At 38.2% G+C, this 23,039-nt stretch overlaps 1 protein-coding gene across 3 annotated transcripts in view; it reads right to left on the bottom strand.

The window, feature by feature from the left end:
• The window catches only part of COL25A1 (collagen type XXV alpha 1 chain), a 452,093-nt gene that overhangs the window by 114,923 nt on the left and 314,131 nt on the right, over window positions 1-23,039 (bottom strand). For all 3 annotated transcript variants that reach the window (XM_036409348.2, XM_045589089.1, XM_036409357.2), the window contains exons 8-10: window positions 12,805-12,876; window positions 11,952-12,059; window positions 9,326-9,361 (exon numbers count right to left, since the gene is read on the bottom strand). In XM_036409348.2, the coding sequence (XP_036265241.1) occupies window positions 9,326-9,361; window positions 11,952-12,059; window positions 12,805-12,876 (216 nt within the window). The remainder of the gene's footprint in view (window positions 1-9,325; window positions 9,362-11,951; window positions 12,060-12,804; window positions 12,877-23,039) is intronic.

The following is a 23,039-nucleotide window of genomic DNA, read 5'->3' as shown; positions in this document are numbered from 1 at the left end:
GAAGGTCATGAAACATAAACTCTAGCCACTATGCTATGTATGTCTGGAGTATAATTCTAGCCATGTTTTACAAGATTCAGATTTCATGGCTTAAGTGTGTGGAAGTGCCAAACTAGCAACTACTGGGAAATGTTTAGAATATGAGAGAGTGTGCTGAAATGTTTTCAGTGTAAAGGGCCAATGATTTAGTTGAACTGGGGATGAAGAAACTCAGGATAAACAATCAAAGGACAGGATGGTGCTAAGATGGGAGAGCCTCATTTCTTGTTTCAAGTCTTTCATGGACTGCCTTCTGACACACGAAATAGCTGTATTTTCCCAAGAACTCTCCTCTTAGTCTTCATGAGACATTCTTAATCATTCTTGTAGGCTCTGCAGTCATAACTCACTTCCTCGGTGAGCCTTCTCCAATGCAACCAGATGGGGCTTGTTTTCATCTGAGTTTCTCGAGCATGTTAACTGGCTGTATTTTAATAAATGTACATATTTATAAAATGTGCGTGGCTAGGCAGCAAGTTCTTCAGGCCACCTATTTTATATCCTTGACACCTAGATCAGTGCCTAACAAATAAATAAAATGACTGACTAAACTGAAACAGTGAATCAATGAATATAAAAAACATTAAATTTCATTTACCACATTTTCTCCATTGTGAATCAATGAATATAAAAAACATTAAATTTCATTTACCACATTTTCTCCATTGTGAATCAATGAATATAAAAAACATTAAATTTCATTTACTACACAAGCTATCATGCCTATGCCCCTGGAAAGAGATCCAACTTGGAGGCAGTTGTTTCTGTTTAAGTATCTAAGATTTTTTGTTTCAATAATATAACTCCATAATTTCTATTATTTGGAGAAGTTTCTTTAATACAGATATAATTTAGATCACATCAATAAGATGGGGTGTCATTATATTAACTCATAAATATTTGATGAAGAAATTTTAAGTGCCGTGACTATTTTTTAAGTAAATTATTTCTGATGTAACTATTTCACATGTTGACTTTTGAGGGGAAATATTAAAACAGGATTACTCATTTATTGTGGCAACCTTTGTAAGGGAGGTTTCTTAAAGCTCAGGAAATTAAAGAAGTAATACATTTTTTCTCAACCAAGACTAAATATTGAGCATTATCCACCACCAGCAGATTAGAGAAAGATCAAGGTATTTGAAAACCTACGTTCTGATTTTGTTCCCAAACAGAGACTCTATCGCCTCTCACCAGATATTCTGGGCTGAAAATAGCTTACTCCATCCTTTCTAAATATTCAATAAATTGTCTCGTTGCTAAACCCAAAGTGGAAATGACCCGGAAAGAAAGAAAAATTAGCAGGCTTCCTTTGCCCTCTGTGATTAAGCATTCTTCCCTAGCGAACCATAAAGGAAACACATTTATGATTCACAAAGGCCTATCACCCTACACTACACTCAGTAAAAAATGTTCCTATTCAGTTATGTATAAGCGCTTTTCCTATTTTAAGTCAACAATGCTGAGAAACGCCAGCTTCTAAAATTTAAATATCCCATGATCAGCAGAGGAAGGACTTAAATTTAGGAGTACAAAACAGATTCTGGTCTGTTTTCTATCTAGACCAGCACTGTGTAAAGAACTTTCTGGAAGGATGGGAATGGTCTTTATTGCTCTATTCAGAATGGTAGCCACTAATCACATGTGACTATTGAGCACTTGAATTGTGGCTAGTGCAATTGTTAGGAACTGGATTTTAAACTGTATTTAATTTGAGTTAATCCTACATAATAAAAGGCTAATATACAAATAGACTGAATGACAGAATGACCAGTCGCTATGATGCACACTGACCACCATGGGACAGGCGCTCAACGCAGGAGCTGCCCTTGATGGTCAGTGTGCCAGAAGCCAGGGTCCTGGCTGGCGAGTGCAGCAGCAGTGGCAGGAACATCTCCCGCCTTCATGGCAGTGCTAAGGATATCTGACTGTCAGCTTAGGCCTGCTCCCCATAGGACTAAGCCCTCAGTTGGACATCCCCTGAGGGCTTCCAGACTGCAAGAGGGTGTAGGCTGAGGGAACCCTCTTCACTGAGTGCACAGATTTCATGCACCAGTCTTCTAGTTTAAATATAAACAGCCACATGTAGCAAGTGGGTAGTGTATTAGAAAGTGCAGATCTAGAAGACCCAGAGTATAAAACATAAGATTAATCATGTGAACTGGATTCCAGCCTACTTCTGCCACTGACTATTTTGTGACCTTGATCAAGTTATTTATTCACTCTGATGCTGTTTTATTTTTAATCAATGAAGTGATAAACTAGATAATTCCTAAGATTTCTTCTGTTTTCTACACTCTACTTTAAAAATAGCCACGTAGTTTGATGAGAAGTTGATACAAATATCACTGTCCTCATGAAAATCAGTCTTTTATTGTAGTTACACCATCCATATTCACAAACACACATGTACTCCCAAGAAATCTATAATACATGATTGATTATATGAAGATGCAGGAGAAATAGCAGTTTCATGGTAATTCTGTTGGATTTATCCTGTTTAATCTTAGTGCTATGACATTAGTTGAAAGAAAAATATTAACCTGCTTCTTTTGCATCAGTACCTGATTTATTAATTCATTGATTCCTATCATTCAGTCATTCAGTTTATTGAATACACTAAGTCCCAAGCACAATTATTATATGACATGATAAATGCTGTGGAGAAGACAGTTTCCAACTTTGCTTGGGGGAGTGTGAATGTGTATGAGTGAGTGAGTGTGTGTAAAGTTTTCTCAAAGGAAGTGACTAAGGCATAAGCCTTTTTTTTTTTTTTTCTCCATTCAGACAGAGACTCTGTATTGCCTTTAGCCCTGGGCAGGAGGGCTCTTTCTTTGGGACCCATGCTTTAGAGAGCTCTTTTCTGGCTCACTCCTCCTCATGTGGTAGCTGACACCCTGACCTTAGATTTTACTTCAAGTACTAAGAACCTTGGAGTTCTCTGCCCCAATGACTGAGTTCCCGAACAGAGTTGCCTCTTTCTCCCGTCTGTTCTTTCGGTGGTGAACCACACCACGGGTGGCACAATAATGAGCTGGAGAAAGGAGCAAAGAGGCGGGTATTTTGAGGTGTGTGGCTGGAGTTGGATCTTGTGTGCATCCCAGAATGCCTACCTGTGAGAGCTTGAGTCTTATCACGTTAAGGGATCGGGGGAGGTGTGGGAGAGAAGGGAGCAGGCCAGTGTGCCAGCTGGGGCTGGGCACCAGCTCTCCTCATCCAGAATGCTGCCACATTCTGATTTGGATCTCCAAGAAGGGCAACAATTATGCATTTGAACTTTCCAAGTCCTTGTAAGGATATATCATGAAGGTTAGAGGATAGAGCACACTTATTTACCAGTTTATTAGTTTGGATTATACCTTTCTAATATTTAGACATATTGTATAAAGGTTACCATTTATATGTTTGCCCTAAAATTTGTACATTTGTGTTTAATCTACAGATGTAAGGCACAACTTTATTTTAAAAGTTCCATCTTAATCTAATGATAAGATATGAGAACTTAGTAAAAAGTGGTTAATTTCATTAATATCTTCATACAAGATGGACATATTTTATACCAGTTTAGTTACAGTAGGTTGGATTCTAAAGGTAAAATAAATGATAACAAAAGATACAATTTTTAAAGTTTTCTTCTATTAAAACATACCATATGACTGTTGTTTACTTTATCTATTTACAGGACTCCATATGTGTGCCTATATAACAAGATTAAATGACTATGTAACATGTGTCTGTGCATTAATAATGAAAACAGGAGGACAAGACTTTAGAGCAGGAAGTGAGTCCAGATATCATTCAGTCTCGACACTTCTATTGATGAGGAGTCTTAGGTCTAGAAATCTTAATTGGTCCATGAGGAAAAAAATGAATAGATATGCTATGGAGTTTGCATATATTTGGGGTGAGGGAGAGAAATGAAGAAAGAGTTTCAGGGTAGGGAAAATAATTTGGTCTATAAAACCTTGGCTATAGACACTTTAGATAAAAATAATAATTCCCAGGAAACTGAGACTAGTTGGTGTGTGTGTGTGTGTGTGTGTGTGTGTGTGTGTGTGTGTACCATCCACCTTTTATGCTTTTGAAAACTTCTACTACATATGTAAAAAGAAACAGTGAGACTACCAAAAGGAAGATACCTTAAAAAGTATTATTTTAACAACCATTGAAACTTCTGAAGAACTGAAAAATCAAGGTCACTCCCATGAGGGTTCAGAACTTTAGCACTTGTAATTGTGGTCAGTCCTTGCTTTGATGCTCAGGTGTAGTCTTATGAGTGAGAACCGTTTTCTCTTTATTCAGATGCAGTCCAATTTATTTTAGCTCAAGATTCTGTCTTTTAAAACCTCATCCTGAACTTCTCGGAAAACCCGAAGGTCATGTTTACAGAATAGATGCACAGCGGGATTAAATAAATGTGGAGCCGCCTAAGCAGCAGGTCTTCTTCATTCTGCCAGAGAAGCTGTTAATCTTCGGATGATTATTTTTGTAATATAAAATATATGTCTTGTATCAGGAAAACAAATTCCCCACCTGACGCGCTCATAAACAGTTTTGTAAGAGCTAATTTTAGATTTGTTCCTAGCTTTTTTCATTGCATCATCAGGGACATTAAAAAATTTTAATAATGCTCCAGTGCTTCTCAAAACTCTCATTTAAGCAAACACACACACTGCCCTGCACAACACAAACCAAGGAACGTAGTGGGTTTTGTGAAAAGCCGAGAACAGTTGTATTTGTTGTCTTTCCTTCCTTCAGCTGGAGCACATGTGTCAAACACAAGGCCCGCGGGCCAAATCCGTCCTGCCAGGCCTTGCAATGTGGCCCGCACCGCGCTGTCATCACTGCACTCCGCTGCGTTTCCATCACAATGACAGTTTATGACTGTTCAGTAAACCATTCGGCCCGCGATTTAGGCTGGATTTTAGATTTTGGCCCCTTCTCTGATTGAGTTCGACACCCCTAAGCTGGAGGATGAGCAGGGCAGTGTGGTGGAAGTTGGTAGTGTAAGATGATGCAATACATGGGAGAAAGCCAAAAACAATGACAACAACAAACAGGACAAAAGGAGTAAGTGGCATCATCATCCAAGTATCTGACACACTGTGGTTTTGCTGATGACTTTAACCACAGTGTCCTTAGCCCTTACATTTCAGAGTGGTCTTCCTGTGTGTCAAGTTGTATCATTAGACTTTTAACTTCTCATTTATGGCATCTTTGTAGCTCATAAATCCTTTTCATATTATTATTTTACTTGCTTCTCATCATAACCCAGTGAGATAAGTAAAATGGAAATTTATCCACATGTTTTAGGTCCGTAAGAAGGATCACAGACTACAGTCATGCACTCCTAAGTGGTTTTGAAGCCAGAACTGGGGGGTTGGGGGGGTGGGGTGGGCTGGGTGCAATGCATCCTTTTGCTTACCGGACTTTGAGTCAAAACACACACACACACACACACACACACACACACACACACACCATTATTTAAAAGAAAAGAGGAACTTTCTTAGGAAATGTTTCTCCTCATGAAAACTGCTATTATATTTTTAGTCCTCCTCTTTTTGAGGTTGTTTAATATACACATGTGCTATTTAACTTAAACATAAATAGTGGTTTTTAAAAATGATAGCTTTTAAAATCATAAATAGTTCAAGTTAAGGAAATAAAAGATATAAAAATTCAGTTTTCTAGGAAGAAGAATTAAGAGATTATATTACTTTACAAGGAAATTCTGAATAGGATTGCTTTATATAGCAAAATTCCTCAGCACATATAAGATATGTTGATTTATGAAAATCTGATTCATACAGAACTTTACAGGAATGCATCTGTTATATAAATCCACGCTCACCTGTAATTTACTCTAGAGGGAACAACTGAGTGATAATAATAATAACATACTCATATATTCTTCATTATGCAGTTTAAAGTACTTTCCTCTAATTTATTGCATTTGTCTTTGGCAACCTTAAAAGGAAGGCAGACAGGGTATTATTATCCTTTCTTTACAGATGAGAAATTGAGAGGTTAAGTGATTTGCCCAAGGTCAGACAGACTATTCATTCATTTACTGCTATTTGAGTGATGTACTTTTAAGGGGTATTCAAGGAAGTAAGGTTCTTCCTCCTATTTTTTTTTTAACCAGATGTGAAGGCTATTAAAACAGAGGTGGATGATCTCACAATATATTGTTGAACGAAAGAAGCCAGACACAGAAGTGTACATATTGGATGCTTCTAGTAATATAAAATTTAAATAAATGCAGGCAAAAGGCAGAATATGGTGGCAGAAGGCAGAATAATGGCAAAATTAGGGAAGAAGGGGTGGCAACTGGAGTGTAAGAGGGGCTTCTTGATATGAAAACATTCTATTTCTTGACCTGATCTTTGGTTGTACAGTTATGTTCACTGTGAAAATTCACTGAGATCTAGACTTTAAGATTTGTCTATTTTTCTTTAAGTATAGTGTAGAACAAGCATGTCAAACATGTGACCCTCAATGAATATTTTTGCTGCCCAGCCAATATAATGGTATGTAAGAAATGTCTTAATAAAAATTTCCTAATTTAATTTTTACAATATCTTGTTATACATAATTATTAATAACGAACTACAACGTTCGCTAATGACTGATTACTATCATCGTGTTGCATTCATTTCCCTTATGCACCTCATCCACAGGCACTCCATTTCTCCTCACTAATACTAGCAGTGAATATTTTAGCAGCCGATTGCCACGTCATTAATCTTGGACTGACTTGTTTGGTGTGCGCAACAGGAAATAGTTTGTTTTCAGAGAACAAGAAAAATAGGTTTATTTGTGTTATGGTTATTAATTTGTTATTAATGTTCAACAAAAATATTAGTTTTTATTAAAATGTTCTATTATTTTATGTTAATGATTACTCACTTATTTCAGCCCTTTGTATTCAGCATGTTTCTATCAAAATGAAACTATGTTTCTATGAAAACTGAAGCTTTTTTTTTTTTTTTTTTTTTTTTTTGTGGCCCACATAAACTTAAACCTTGTTTATTTGGCCCATGTTAGCCTGTGAGTTTGACAGTTTGACATGCTTGGTATATAAGTCTTCTGTTAAAGAAGAATTTTAGGTCTTGAAAAACAGTACAATGCACTTTAGAAGATCATTACATCACACACCCTTTAAACATTTGTGATTTAATGAAGTTTCTTAGCTGCATTTAAAAAATGAGAATATGAACTAAATATGAAGAGTTTAAAAACAGAAAAATAGCTTATAGAATAAAACAACCCATGCCCATCCAGTATGGCTCAGTGATTGAGCATCAACCTATGAACCAGGACGTCATGGTTTGATTCCCAGTCAGGGCACATGCCTGCATTGCAGGCTAGATGCCCAGTGTAGGACATGCGGGAGGCAGCTGATCAATGATTCTCTGATCATTGATGTTTCTATCTCTCTCTCCCTCTTCCTTCCTCTCTGAAATCAATAAAAATATATGTTTAAAAACCCAGGATTATCTTCATCTCAAAAGTTGCTATAAGAAATGGGAAATTGCAGCACACTAAGATAATTTCAGGTGTAACATGTATATTTAATAACATTAAGCTAGGAATTGTAGGGGAATGAGATTCCATTGTTATTCACACAGTATATTCTAGAGAGCATATATGAGTTTAAGGAGGTTTTTTCTAAATACCCATTTTTTTTCCTTTTAGAACTTTGTATACCAGGATACTGCACTGGACATTGGGGTAGAAAGCCAAGGGTAACGATAAAAATCTGAGTAAGATGTGCACACCTGGGAACAAACAAGGCTCCCAAGAGTCCCAAGGAGCCTTCGATGGAAGAAGATCTGGGAGGAATATGTTTTGACCATTATCCAGGACAGAAATCACAGGTGCATTCAATTGCCTAAAGCAATTTCAAAATTTATATTGTAGTTTTCCAAGAATCCTTCACCTCCTGTGGCTCTATAACCCTGACAGCTAATGCTGCTCTTGTATGCAATGTTGCCACAGATGACAAATGTTTTGTTTAATTTTTATATACGGCCTTCTGTTGTTCATCTTATTCTCTTTAAAAAGAATCCAATATAGCATCCACCCCCCTCCACACACACACACACACACACACACACACACACACACACCCACACACCCATTATCTGTATCAAATACCCATCTTAATGTCATAGGTCAGGAACAGAGAATTTCCAGGTGAAGGGTCAGTTTCAGCCCCAAGGGGCTTTCATTTCACCAGTGGTGTTTCAAAGGCAGCTACACTACTGCTATGAATGACCACACTTTGGTGAGTTTCTTCCCATGAGGGCTGTTGAAAGCATCCTGTGCAGGGATAAGACTTTGACCTTTGACCCCTTCACACATTTGTTTTAATTCCTGACCGACTGTCCTGTGCCTGTGCATCAGTTTCACTAGCACTTAGCTGACGTGTTTTTACAAGTAAATTTTGTACCCCGAACACCTGCGTGCTGCATGTCACACATTCCACAGAATGAACAGGATGGAGCTCACTGTGATCACTGTGTCCGGGACAATGCAGTGAGACACAGCTGTCCTGTGAAACGTGGGTTGTTACGTTGTCAACCTGTGTTCCCCAATACGGTTCATGTCGTAAAGTTGGTCAGAAAGATGGCTCCAGGGACAGGGGAGAGAGACAGGGAGAGGCGAGCTGAAGGGCTTCTACTCTTCAGGGCTCAGCAAGCTGACCAAACTTCTCCCAATGACAAAGGATAAACAATCCCGAGGAATTGACCCTGCGTGTCTACGGGCGAGTCCATGTGGACTCATTTCATGATCTTTTTTAATGACCTAGATCAAGAGACACAACTGCTTTTCCCTGGGTGAAGCCCTTCAACAAAGAACTCCTTGAGTCACTATGAAAGGCTGACTACACTACTTCACACTTAGTCTCACCTGATCCCTTTCAAAACTCACTTTATTTAAGCTAATAGGTATATCCCTACATTTAATCTCTCTTATAGCAGAGCTGCTTAAAACAAATTCTCCCTTTGCTTTTCCTAATTATCTCTCTCACTCCTCCCGCCTAGAACCTTCCTCTTCCTCTCTGGTTAGTTCTGTACATATGTTGTCTTGTGATGCTTACTGTGCAAGAGACCATATTAGTTTTTAACTTGTACTAATTTTCACTCTTTTTGTTATAGATTACATGACAGGTTACACACAATATTGACAAGAGTTTTGAATAGACTTCCATTACTTTTAATAGAAATTTTATGAAAATTTATAGAATTTAAAGTAAAAGATAAATTGAAATACTTGCCATTGAGCCTTGTTTTCCTGGGTTCCCTGGTTCACCCTTAAAAAAACACAAAAACAGTGATAATTTTATTAGTGATTTAAATATTAAAAAACAATTTCAATATATATTTTCCCTTTTTATAGTACCCACTGGGGTGCATGAATGTCAAATATACTTTTCAAGCTAAATAAGGAAATGCAAACACAATGTAATGAAAAAAAAAAGCCAACATTCTTTCTTTAAATGCATTCTATAAACATTTTAGGATTTAATAAAGTGAGTCTAGATTATGGTGGAGATTTAAGATTATGCCAAGAATATATTCTAAATAAAATTAGTAGGAGTAATTGTATAAGTCATTATGTAGTCCTAGAAAAAAATATTTAATTATAATCACAGTCATATCTCATTTATTGCAAGTACAGTAATCTATTATTTACTATTATGTCCTGTTTATAATGACATAAAATGATAACATGGTCTTTTTTGTGAGAATTCAGAACTCCCACATATTTCACATAGAGACAACTGCTCTTAGTGCAGGAATTAAATAAGAAAAGGAGCAGAGATTGATTTTAAATTTTAATTATCCTGGATTAATGATAACATTCTTTATTAAAATTGACAGCACATATAAATATAAAATTATCTGCCATATTACACCACTATCATAACTTTCTAATACTCAGATTCATACATATTTTATTATATTATATCATGTTTTATTATATTATTATAATGACAGTCATTGGCTACAGGTATTTTTTTTTCTAAAACATGATTGTAATGCCAGTATATATAGATGTTGTTGGACTTTAAAAATAAGTACCTCTCAGTTTATTTTTATAATATCTTTTCCACTGGTTAAGAGAGTATATAAAAATCAACTCTGAGATTATAAATCCAGTTCAAATTATATTTGTGTAATTAAATAAATCATACCTTTGTATTAAAAGTAAGAGCTCTGTTTCTTACTTAGATGAATAAACTACATTCACTTAAAGGCTGACATAATATTTGAATGGTTTACAAAATGTCATACCTTAATTTCCTTGGTTCTTGAAAGTAATTTATGCTTTAAATTTTCTGTACAGTATATATTATCCAATGATCTAATTCTATCCCACCAAAAGGGTCTTAACTATACTTCTTACTTGAGTAGGTACACTGTATCTTGTTGGAAACCAGCAATCAATTGGAGAGCTCTAAATATCCCTAAAGCTATAGCTTTTTCTATCTTTTGAGATATCATCTAAAGAAAAGAGGAAATATTAGACAGTTTAGGATGAAGCTACTATCTCTGATGATTCAGTTAAAGCAGTCCTAAATCATATGTTACAAATTAATTCCTCATTTCATATTACAAATTAACAACAGCTTTCAGAAAGGGAAGTGGGCTTATAGAAGGTTGTCTCAGAAGAGTTTTAAAGTATTCTATATTCTTACAAACAGAATCATTTTTTGAAGGACAAAAAAAAAAAGGCCATAATATATGAATACAAAAATAAAATATACCAAAACAATGAGCATGGATGATTTTTTTTCTTTTTGGTTGTCTTTATTTTAAAAAATTTCTATGTTATGGATAGTTTCTGTATTACTTTTGTACTATGAAAAACACTAATGAATATAATTATTAAAGTTAACTAATACACTTGCCCAATTGGTATGGCTCAGTGGTTGAGCATCGGCCTATGAACCAAGAGATCATGGTTTGATTCCTGGTCAGGGCACATGCCCAGCTGTGGGCTCCATCCCCAGCAAGAGGTAGCCAAACAATGATTCATTCTCATCATTGATGTTTCTCTCTCTCCCACTCCCTTCCTCTCTGGAATCAATACATAAAATAAATAATTTAATTCATCAATAAACCTGAATTTCAAATTCTGACCTCATAATATAAGTGTAAAATTTGTTTGCCCTTTTCTACATATTTATTTAAATTGCTGGGTTGTCTCTACCAAAGCAAATCACTTATCTAGTGTCCTGTGCTGCTATATATTGACACTTGACACTAAGTACTTAGTACTTAGATCTAAGTATGGAGATCACTTTTATTTTTTAATTAAATTTATTAGAGTAACAGCTCACTTTAAATCATTCTTATTAATAACCTTCACATACAAAGGGCAAATAATATCCAAACCAGACCCACTTATGTTATAATCATTAATTTTACTGTTTTACTAATTATTTTGGTCAAGTTATTTATAAGAGATTAAATATTAGAAACATTTAAATTCTTTACTCTCCATAAATCATATGGGACTTGATTGCCTCTGCTATCGATTTTTGGAAAATGTTATTAATGCCCCACCTAGTGTTTCAAGCTAGTCTCCTTTGTTGAACCAAAGGCAACGATGAACTCTGTGTAGTCAGGACACAAGTGACATCAGGTTCTCCGATCAGACTCTGGAGGCTTACCGGAACACCGGCTTAGGTGTCTCCCCAGGTCCTTGTGGTTGAATAGTTCCCCAGGATGGAGTAGTAAAGCAGAAGCCTGGCTGGCAGTGCCCTGCTTGGGGGCTTTCCTAGCTTCCCCCCATCCTTCAACCCACTCCACTCACCCGACCTTCTAATTCCCCAACTCTCAGCCCTTAATGCAAAATCAAACCTGTGAGAACAAGTGATCCAAAAAGCAACTCACCGGCTCTCCTGGCATTCCGCGGGGGCCATCTTTCCCTGTGTCTCCAGGAGGCCCTCGTGGGCCTGGAGGGCCAGGCGGGCCTGGGGGCCCAGCTTGTCCTTGGTCGCCCTACAATGGAGAGGGGGACAGACCAACCATGACCATGGATGATAAAGACCCAGGTCTTCTTTTCAACACTCTAAATTTGCATTATCTAATTCACATTTACACCATGAAAGAATCAGAGCAAGCAGAAGCATGAAGCCTGTAGGCGATTTGCCTGCCAGCAGGGATCAAATAAATATTCATGCTGAGGAGCTGAGCGGAGCTATTAAAACCAAGCAGCTCAGGAACCAGCACTCTCAGCTCTTGGAAATCCTGTGTCTGTTATCCCTCAATTCAGAGGTGGTATAAAGCCGTTGCATAACTTTATTCATGGCAATGCTATATCCATCTTAATAAAATGCTGCATTTGAAATTAGACAATGTTTACTTTTTCAAAACTTATAAAATTAAGTGTATAAGCCTCTTGTCATGCTTTATAATAACTTATACATTATCAAAGCTAGAGATCTTAGAAATTGGGTCTATTACTGGATATAGCTTAATTTGTAAAAAAAAAAAAAAAAAAAAAAAAAGGGACCTTTTTCTTAATTAAAATTTAGACAGGCTCTCTGTACCTTTTATTTTGGTACTTTGATCTATATTTCAAACAAGTGCAGCTCACTAAACATAATTTTATTCTAAGATATTGCCAAATAAATACCCTTCCATCCCCACCCCCACCCAATGGAGATAAATGGTAAAGCAACAGTATACAGAGTAATAACTGAATGCAAAGAAGAAATCAGACTTGAGCAAGAATAAGCACTACCTTAATCAAGCGGCGTTTAATGAGCTGCTGATCAGCAGAGAGAAACCCATGATTGATTTTAGGAAACACCATCTGATCAGTCAGGTGAGGTCAAAGGTTGAAGTTCAGAGGTGAGAGAGTTGAAGAATAGACATCAGAAGGCCCCAAGAAAGAAATAAAGATATACGCATTAGAGTTATAATGACCATTAAATAAAACAGAACTGGCACTTGTGTCTGACATCAGACCTTCAGGCTCTTCTTGAAAGAAATGTAACCTTGATCCAGGATGGTGAGACCAGATTTTTTAGTGAGAGATGGACCTTTTTTTGGATCCCATCGTTTTGCCATGGGTTTGGGCCTTTCTAAGGAAGTGTAAGCTTGAGCCACCTGCATTCCGTACTCTGAGCAGAAAGTCCTCAGACAAAGTGCCAGTTCAATTTCCGTCAGACTTGCCAACCAGCATAATGTGGCAGGAACGCAACTGCTATTTTGTTGATGCCGAAGTCCAGAGTACTTAGGGTGATTTAATTGATTGAAAAATATTTAGAGCTTTGCAAAGCATTCTCATTCAACCCTCCAGGCCCGGCACTGCCCTGAAGAGTTGTGCCTGCCTCTGTCCACTGTCCTTGCTCGACTTCAATATCTTAACTCTCTCCTAGGCTCAAGATCCTCCTTCATATATATATATATTTGACCTCATTGATGGACACGAGGTCCAAGGACTGGAGAAGCTGGTACATTTGGTGAAAGGGAGCGGCAGGACTCGGCAGGCCAGTTTAGCTGTTCTTGCTCACCCTTATGCTGATTTGCGGGCTCTGACGGAGGGCATGGGTGCCAACCACAAACCTTGACGGTGAGGATCTGATTACTGTGCAGGGCAGCAACTGTGGGGAAGCCTGGCAGACCCTATGGACAGGGCACAGCACCAAAACACGACACAAAACGTCACACAGACATCTCACTGGTGGACAAACAAAACAAGCATGTACCTAACATCACCCCGTCCCAGCTCTAAGTCTTGCCTTGCTTGACATGCCATAAGCAATCTCAGACACATGAGGCTCCCGTGTGAACCTCCCTTAAAGGGGATGCCAGATTGAGAACCCTTGTAACTGCTCCCTGTGGCATGTACAATACATCGCAGGGCATACTAGTACTCCCACCATGTCTGGAATCTCATGTACAAAATGTTAGTACAAACTGGAGATAACCACAGACATTGTTATGAAAACAACACTTTAATATTATTCTCTCTATTGACATTCTGTTGAATCTGCAACACAGGACATACAATATGTGCATTAATTTCTTTTGGACAACCATGAGTAGAATTTTGCAGTCAGATCAGAAGTATTCCTCAGAATAAATGCAGCACGCCTCACAACATACCACCCACATATCAGAATTTCCCTCCCGCATCATCTGATGGTTCTCAGGCCTTTCCTGTTCCAGGAATTCCTGCAGAGGTGGTAGATGGAAATCTGTCTCTTATAACATGGGCATTTCATGTCAGGGGGGGGGGGGTTATGGTCACACTCCATAGTAATTACTTCTGTCACGAACCTGTTTTCAAAAGATCTTGACAGTTGACACAACCCCTTGAAGCAGAAAAGTGGGCTGGAATTCCTTAGCCCAGGAGCGCGGGGGAGACTGAGCCGGAGTCCTGTACTTCCCTAACTGTACTCGGGCAGCCCTCCAGGTGGTATCGATTGGGTAGGTCTGAGAGAGAAATTCTGCTTTCGTTCTATGTCTTTTGCAACAACATGTGATATGGGAGCTTTTTACTCCATTTGCCTCATGCAGAACATGTTCACCACACAAACGAAATGATCCACCACCAAGGCAATCCATGTTGCCTTCCTACATCCTCTCCTCCTCACTGTCTTTCTCCTCTTCCCACCCAAATCTGTTTTGAGAATATTTTTTAGGAAAGGCCAGAAAATTTCTCGTTTTTCAATTTTATTAGTTTGGGTACATTTTCTCCTTTATTTCCCCCTTACTAGGGATATATTTTTCTTTTTAACAAAATCAATAAAACTATGCTTATACCATGAGACTTTTTTTCAGCCCTAATGCCCCAGATTCTCATTCTTTAAAGCTGAGGCTCCTCAGGAAGCAGAGCAGAGGAAGTCGGATCCCTCTCCCCAAATCCTTTCCGATAAGGCAATTAAGTGGCTGGGTAGTTTCAAGGTGACCTGTATCCTCTTTTTTCTCCTCCCTGAGTAAAAGTCCTTTAAGCCTAGACTCTACACAAATTCAGAAATGCTACAAGTTGGAAAACAGATGTGTACAATTTGCTTTTGTTTTACTAGGGAATATGAGTTTAAAATGTTATTAGATGGTAATGTGCCAGCATATTTCCATCTGTGACTCATTAGCCCTATATTACACAGTCAGAATTTTATGTATAAACCTCATATTTATGTAACAAAGAACAAAAACAGATACAAACAAGAAGTCTACGAGGGATCAGAATCTTGATTAGTGGCGATAAATCATAATGTCACTTTAAACAGATTATCTAACAAAAATCATTTAAAATTAAAAACCTTTTAACAGCACACATGGCAGGCCTCAGAAATGTTTTGAAATTTGAATGTATAAATAAGTCATTTCTTGTACTCCTATCTGAGTGTGATCAGCTTGCTGTTTGATCAGACTCTCTAAATGCTCCAAATAAAGCATTAAGTTTTAGAACTTCTCAGCTTGGTCTCCAGTGTTAACCAAAAGTGGAGAGGTAATTCTCACCTCAGACTGAGATTTTCTGTTTGAGGAAGCTGAGTGTATGTCTCTTTGTCATCTGAACTTCGGACATGCTGCTGATTAGGTGCTTAGAACTACATTTTAACAATCTCACTAGTGAACTAAGCAAAAGGACTTCAAGAGTTTACATGTAGCAAAGTGGAAAGGGGACATGTGGAGAAATTCTAAATGCTAACAAAATATCCCATGGCCTGGGCTGCAATGATCTAGGACCCTGTGTTTTTAAAGTTGTGGTAATGCTTGACGGGTACTTGTCAATATCCCAGGAGTGTTCAAAGGCAATAATAAACATGATGCATCTTCCTTAAGAGTTCATTTTAATTAACAGCAAATATTTTTATTTTTATTTATTTTTAAATTTCTTGGGGTGACATTGGTTAATAAAATTACGCAGGTTTCCGGTGTACAATGCAATACTACATCATCTGTATATTGTACTAGAGGGAAGATGCATAACATTCGTGCACTGGGGGTGGAGGGAGGGTCCCTCAGCCCGGCCTGTGCTCTCTTGCAGTCAGGGACCCTTCCGGGGATGTCCCACTGCCAGGCCTAAGTTGGCAGTCGGACATTCCCCAAGGGGTCCTTAGTGCTGCCTCGGAGGTGGGAATGGCTCCTGCCATTGCTGCTACTCTGCCAGCCATGAGCTCAGCTTCTGGCTGAGTGGCACTCCCCTGGGCCCCTGGGAGCACACTGACCACCAGGGGACAGCTTCTGCAATGAGTATCTGTCCTCTGGTGGTCAGTGCGTGTTATAGCATAATAGGGTTTTATTTTATAGGATTGTGTGTTCACTACCCAAGACAAGTCTCCTTCTAGCACTACTTATGCCCCTTTAACCCTCTTCTACTCTCCCCACTGTCCTTCCCTCTAGTAATCACAATAATGTTTTCTGTGTCTATGAGGTTGAGTTTTTATTTGTTTGTTTTTCGTTTAATCCCTTCACCCTTTTCAGCCAGCCCCCACTAGCCATCCCCTCTGACAGCATTAGTGTGTCCTCTGTATTTATGTTTGTATTTTGTTGGTTACTTTATTCTGTTCATTAGATTCTACATATAAGTGAGATCATATGGTATTTGCCTTTCTCTGACTGGTTTATTTCACTTAGCATAATATTCTGCAGGTCCCTCCATGCTGTCACAAAAGTTAAGATTTTCTCCATTTTTCTTTCTTTTTATAGCCAAGTAGTATTCCACTGTGTAAATGTACCACAGCTTTTTCATCCACTCATCTAGTGATGGGAACTTAGGCTGCTTCCAAATCTTGGCTATTGTAAGTAACACTGCAATGAGCATAGGGGTGATTATATTCTTTTTAATCAGTGTTTTGGGTTTCTTTAAATATATTCCTAGAAGTAGAATCACTGGGTTCTGAGGCATTTCCATTTTTAATTTTTTTGAGGGAGCTCCATACTGCTTTCCACTGTGGCTTAACAAAACCAATAAAATTATGTTTGTAGTATAAGACTCTCTTCAGGCCTAATGCCAATCTATGTTCCCACCAACAGTGCACCAGGTTTCCCTTTTCTCCACATCCTCACCAACACTTATTATTTCTTGACTTATTGATGATAGCCATTCTGATAGGTGTGAAGAGATATCTCATTGTAGTTTTAATTTGCATCTCTCTGATGATTAGCGACTTTGAGCATTTTTTCATATATCTATTGGCCATTTGTATGTCCTCACTGGAGAAGCATCTATTCAGATTATTTGTATATATATATATATATATATATATATATAAAATCTCTATTGTTGAAAGCATTGCAATAGAGTTTACAATAGAAATGTTCCCCTTTTTCCCCATGGACCCCATCTAGCCACCCCACCCCCACTCCAGGCCTTCACCACCCTATTGTCTGTGAACATGGGTTAGGCATCCTTTGCCCACTTTTAAATGGGATTGTGTGGGGTATTTTTTTATGTTGAGTTGTATAAATTCTTTATAAATTTTAGATACTGACCCCTTATCATATGTATAATTTAATTTTTTTTGTTTTTGTAAAGCAAATATTAACATAATTTGGGGTAGAATGTAAGATTTGCACACATTTTAAAAATGTTACTATTTGAAGATGATAGAGAATATCTTCTCACTGGGGTTACTTGCAGATTCACACACAGATAAACTGACCCTGCTTTCTTTTTCTTTTTCTTTTCTTAAAATATATTTTATTGATTTTTTTACAGAGAGGAAGGGTAAGGGATAGAGAGCTAGAAGCGTTGATAAAAGAGAATCATCGATCAGCTGCCTCCTGCACACCCCCTACTGGGGATGTGCCCACAACCATTGTACATGCCCTTGACCGGAATCAAACCTGGGATCCATCAGTCCACAGACTGATGCTCTATCAACTGAGCCAATCTTGTTTTGGCCTGACTCTGCTTTCTACAGGTCGTCTTGGGGGCTAAGGCTGAAAAGTACCTGTGCTGAATGCTTATCTGTAGGTCACTGCTTTGTGTGCTGAAGCTGCTAGGCTTTTCTAACTGTTCATACAGAGGGAGTACTTGTTCATTACTATGCTATTTTCCCACGGTATCATTAATCATACATCTTTCTAAGTAAGTGGAATGGACATATTTTACTTGATTTAAATCTCAGAAAACTTGCCTGGTACACAGATGGTGTGAATGGGTGTGGGGGGGAAAATGTGTCTCCAGAAAAATATGGAGAATGAATCCAGGAATAAACTAAAATACTGAAATTATTTGCACAAATATCACCCCCAAATATATTGAATGCTTACGAAATTTGATATACAAGAGTATAAAACTACTGTATGCAACCTGTTTTCCTCCTGAGAGCATAAACACTGAGAGCCTTTCATGGACCTTCCTGTCATGCTGTGAAGTAGGTAACCATCTCAGAACAAGTATTTTGACACCATTGCAAGAGGGGTTCTCTCTCCCTTTACTACCTTCTAGAAGGAAAAATGCAAGCCTCCTCCAAAGGGATGTTGAACAAATAAATAATTCATAAGTAATGCTTCTAACCTACTAGGAAATCATAAATTCAAGATGCTATAGTCATTTTTATTGTGTGCTCACTAATGATGAGTGTTATGTGATTACACTACAGTGAGAAATTTTGTGTTTTGTCAAAAGTATTCAATAAGGCAATGATAGAGCCAGAAATTCAATCCAGGACGTCTAACTCTAGACTTTGTCATTATGCTATTTATGTGTTTATAATTTCTTTTTACTTTATTTATAGTTTAAATACAAGAAAGCTTGACTAATATTCCACAATATTTCAGAAGTATTTATCGAGTGCCTTCTGTGCAGCATTCACTGTGTTAGACCCTGGGAATTGAATGGTGAGCCAAGACCCCAGGTTTGGTAGAGCAATGGGAAAAATAAGCAGTCGATAATCATATGGGATAACAGCCATTTTGTTGGAGAAGTAGAGGGGCTCCGAAGGAAATAGTACATGCACCTAATGCCTTGTTTGAGGAGCCTTGGCAGACTCTCAGCAAAGTGAATGAGAGGGTGGCAGTGGGCACAGAAAGAGGAAAAGCTAACAGAGAGAAACTGTCTAGAAAAATGCTATAATGGTCTAGTTGAGGGGCTGTGCCCTAGAACTAGGGAAAAGACATAATGAGAGTTTTGAGTGATATCAAGGAGGTAGAATTTGCAGGATTTATTGCTTGGCTGAAATAAGGGAGAAAGAGCAGAGAATGGTCCTTGGTCTATAGACTAAGGAACAGAGGGTGTTAGAAGGAACACTAGATGAGACTGGATTTTCTGGGCAGGTAGCTGGTTACAGATGATGAATTTAGTTAGGGACTTACTGAATTTGAGGTGTCTATGGACAGCCAAGGAACGGAGGTTAGATATACACATAAAATAGTCAGGAGTCAAATGGGAATCATGAGTCACAGGGCCCTGTGAAATCATGAAGGGAGGCTGTAGGCAGAGCAGCCTCCCATTTAAGGAATGGGCAGAGAAAGAGGCAACTACAAAGAGGATTAATAAAAGTGGCTGTAGAAGCAGGAGAATGCCAGCTCTCTTCTATAGAGGCAAATGACTCAAAATGATAGACACACACACTTGACCTCACTGTTTACTGCATCATTAATTGCGATGTACGAATGTACAGAAATGACCCATAGTAAGAATAAGCTAACAATGGCAATGTCACTGACAGTGCTCACGGAGAAGCACAGGGAGTGGTAGAGGTAAGTAGGAAAAACAAGCAATTATTCTAATTGTAAAGGTCTCCAAGGGCCCCAATACAAGAAAAAAATTTGTGTTATGCTGAGAAATGAGAATCCCTAAGCTTCTCCAGAATGTAAACAACATCATGATTCTGTTTGCCCAAAATATATCATGCATTACAACACAACCATCACAGTGGTTATGTGTGCAGCATAAATAAAGATAAATATTCTGAGAAGTTGATAAGATGATTTCTTGTTAAGAGAGACCAGATGGGGAAATAGTATAATAGAATGCAAAAATATTTAGGTAAAAGAATAACTTTAGTTTAACAGCAGGAAACGAATTAAGAGAAAGAGAATTTACCACTAAATCATTCCACATTGTAGTAGATGGTACAATCTGTCTGAAGAGAAAAAGCAACTATAAATAGTTCTAAATAGCTAAAGAAATCCTACGAAAAATCATAATATGAGCATTTGAATATGAAAACGAATATGAAAATCAGAATTTATAATTGCCTGAAAAAGATCACTTTGTGGAAGTACTATTTATAAAAAGAACCTAGCTTCCTGTAGTTGAATGCAATATTGGCTCAGAAAGTTAGTCTTTCTTTTTTTATAGATACTCCAAGTTCTATTCTATTGTGTTCTATTACAAATGTTAACCCTAGTCACTCCAGAAATTATTTTTTTACATGTAAATGACAAGTATGAATTTTCAAATTATCTAGAAGAGAAAGAGAATAATGCAATCTCTGCATTGACAAATCTCATTAAATACTGTAGCTACTTGAATGCTAAGTAAAGGCAAACCACAAATGATCTGCGAATAAGCAGAAAGATGGCAGATAAACTTCAACACTGGCAAGTGTGAAATATAAGAAAAATTGCCTGAATGACAGGTACTGAGAAAGGCTCTAGCTGTCATATACAACCTAATAAGGGATCCCTGGGGTCACTGCAATGTTTCCTAAGCACATACGGCTAAGAAAGGCCAACAGAAGATGAAAAGAAGTCAGATTCCTGAAGAAGCATGATCCTGAGGGAACCAGAGTAGACACAGAATACAGGAAAGAAATATAAAATAGTTTAGCAGTCTGAGAGCTCATCTACACTAATAAAAGAGAAACATGCAAATTGACCATCCCTCTGCCACACCCACCAGCCAATCAGGAGCGAGTATGCAAATTAATCCAACAAAGATGGTGGTTGATTTCCATATGCAGGCGAGGAGCAAAGACTGAGAACAGTGTAGAAGAAAGCCAAGTACTGAAGAAGGAGCAAAGCAGCAGAGAAGAGAGCGAGCCATAGGAAGCCCTATTCTTGCAGGAATCTTCCTCAATGGGCCTCTAGTGCAAAAATAAAATTGTATCAACTTCATTTATATAAACTTTGCTAGCATTGGGCCAGAGCTGTTCTCCCTCTTAGAACATCAAGAGAACACTCCTGTCTGAAAATTTCTTAGTAATAAAGATAAATAATGAAAACAATGGTAATAACAGTGATTAACTTTAATGTTATCATTGTAATTAGTTTATTAATTTTACTAATGGGAAGAGAGCGTAGGGAAGTCCAGAAATAGGCATGGTCACCTAGCAACTTCACCAGGAAGCTACACTGTATGTGCCCCAGGAAACCACTGGTCCATTCCCTGCAGATCAACAAAGAAGGAGATAGGCTAATGCACGGTGCAGTTGGGGTGACCTAGGGAAGGTGCTTGTTTGTCAGTCTAGCCCGGGAAAGAATGGATTGGCTAGGGGGTGGACCCCATCAGAATCTTGAAAAGTTAAAATCCCCAGACAAAGGATATCCTCTCTCTTGCTCACTCTTGTTCTCTCTTGCTTAGGAACTGCATTAGCCCAGGCACTTGCCTGTTCTGTCTCATTGCTTTTCGGCCTTCAGCAGCTGCATGGCACATGACTATGCAGACCCCACATGAAATGGACTGCAGCTGAGAACACAAGCTAAGCTAGCCAGGTGCTGGACTGGGCTGGACTTTAACATGGAGCAGAAATGCTGGGCAGTGGCCTTAATTCTGGCCCCGCTGAAGACAAGAACGGACTTCTTCCATGGCCAGACAGAGACAGGACCTTGGAAGAGAACCCCCCCAAATTTTACATCATCAGTAAAGCTTTCCATGACACCTCATCTTCCCATGGATGCCTCAGGAAATTATTTTCCTCACAGTACCTCAAGAATTCCACTTCCACTGATAACATTCATATTATTCAGATGATGTGCCAGGTATTAGTCTAAGAATTTTAGAAGTGTTAACTTTTATTTTCAGTCTTTTAAAAAAATATATTAATTTTTTACAGAGAGAAAGGGAGAGGGATAGAGAGAAAGATCGATGAGAGAGAAACACTGATCAGCTGCTCGCAACCAAGGTACATGCCATTGACTGAAATTGAACCTGAGACCCTTCAGTCTGCAGGCCAATGCTTTATCCACTGAGCCAAACTAGTTAGGGCTAAATGTTAACTTTAAAAAATATATATATATTTTTTTAATTGATTTTAGAGAGGAAGGAAGAGGGAGAGAGAGACAGAAATATCAAGAGAGAATCATTGATTGGCTGCCTCCTGCATGCCACAGTTTCCTCCCTCCCCGCCCCCCAGGATTGAGCCCGCAACCCGGGCATGTGCCCTGACTGGAATCAACCATGACTTCCTCGGTCACAGGCTGATGTTCAACTACTGACTCACACTGCCAGGCTAAACATTACTTTTATAAATTCTCAAAATCACCACCTGATGAATGAAGAATCTGAGTCATAAAGAAGTTAAGGGTTTTTCCCATCTAACTGTAAGTAGGAAAGCCAAGATTCACACCTGGGCCATCTTCTCTGAGTCTGCCCTCTTAGCCATTATATTTTTCATGTATCTCGTCTCCGAATTTCATCCCCATTTATTCAAGAAGACTTTAATAGGATCCTAACACAAATAAAACAATACTTGAACATTGAGATTAGAAAGCCTTATTTTAGGCTTGATGAAGTTCAAAGTCTAACCAAGAAAGGCAGACATTAAACAAGCAATTACTACACAGAGATCTCTCTTGATATATTTATCTAGGTTTTTTCTCTCTTATTTTTCCACTTCCTTTTGCCATTTCACCAAGCTCTGGCCATCTGATATTACCTCAGAAGATGTCTGAGGATGTAAGATAGGAAGCAATCTTGCCCACCTACATTTCTAGAAATCAAGAATATCTAGGAAGAAACTCCCACAAACTGGAAGAGAGGAAGGAAATCTGTGGTTCCCAAGAGCAGTGGGGTCTTAGCTGAGCTTTCCAGCAGCACTTCCAGGAAGTCAATAATACCTTTAAAAAGAA

Source organism: Pipistrellus kuhlii, unplaced genomic scaffold, assembly GCF_014108245.1.
Source record: "Pipistrellus kuhlii isolate mPipKuh1 unplaced genomic scaffold, mPipKuh1.p scaffold_m20_p_1, whole genome shotgun sequence".
Classification (NCBI taxonomy): Eukaryota; Metazoa; Chordata; class Mammalia; order Chiroptera; family Vespertilionidae; genus Pipistrellus; species Pipistrellus kuhlii.
The sequence above is the reverse complement of the archived record's forward strand: the minus strand, read 5'-3'. Positions and strand labels throughout refer to the sequence as shown.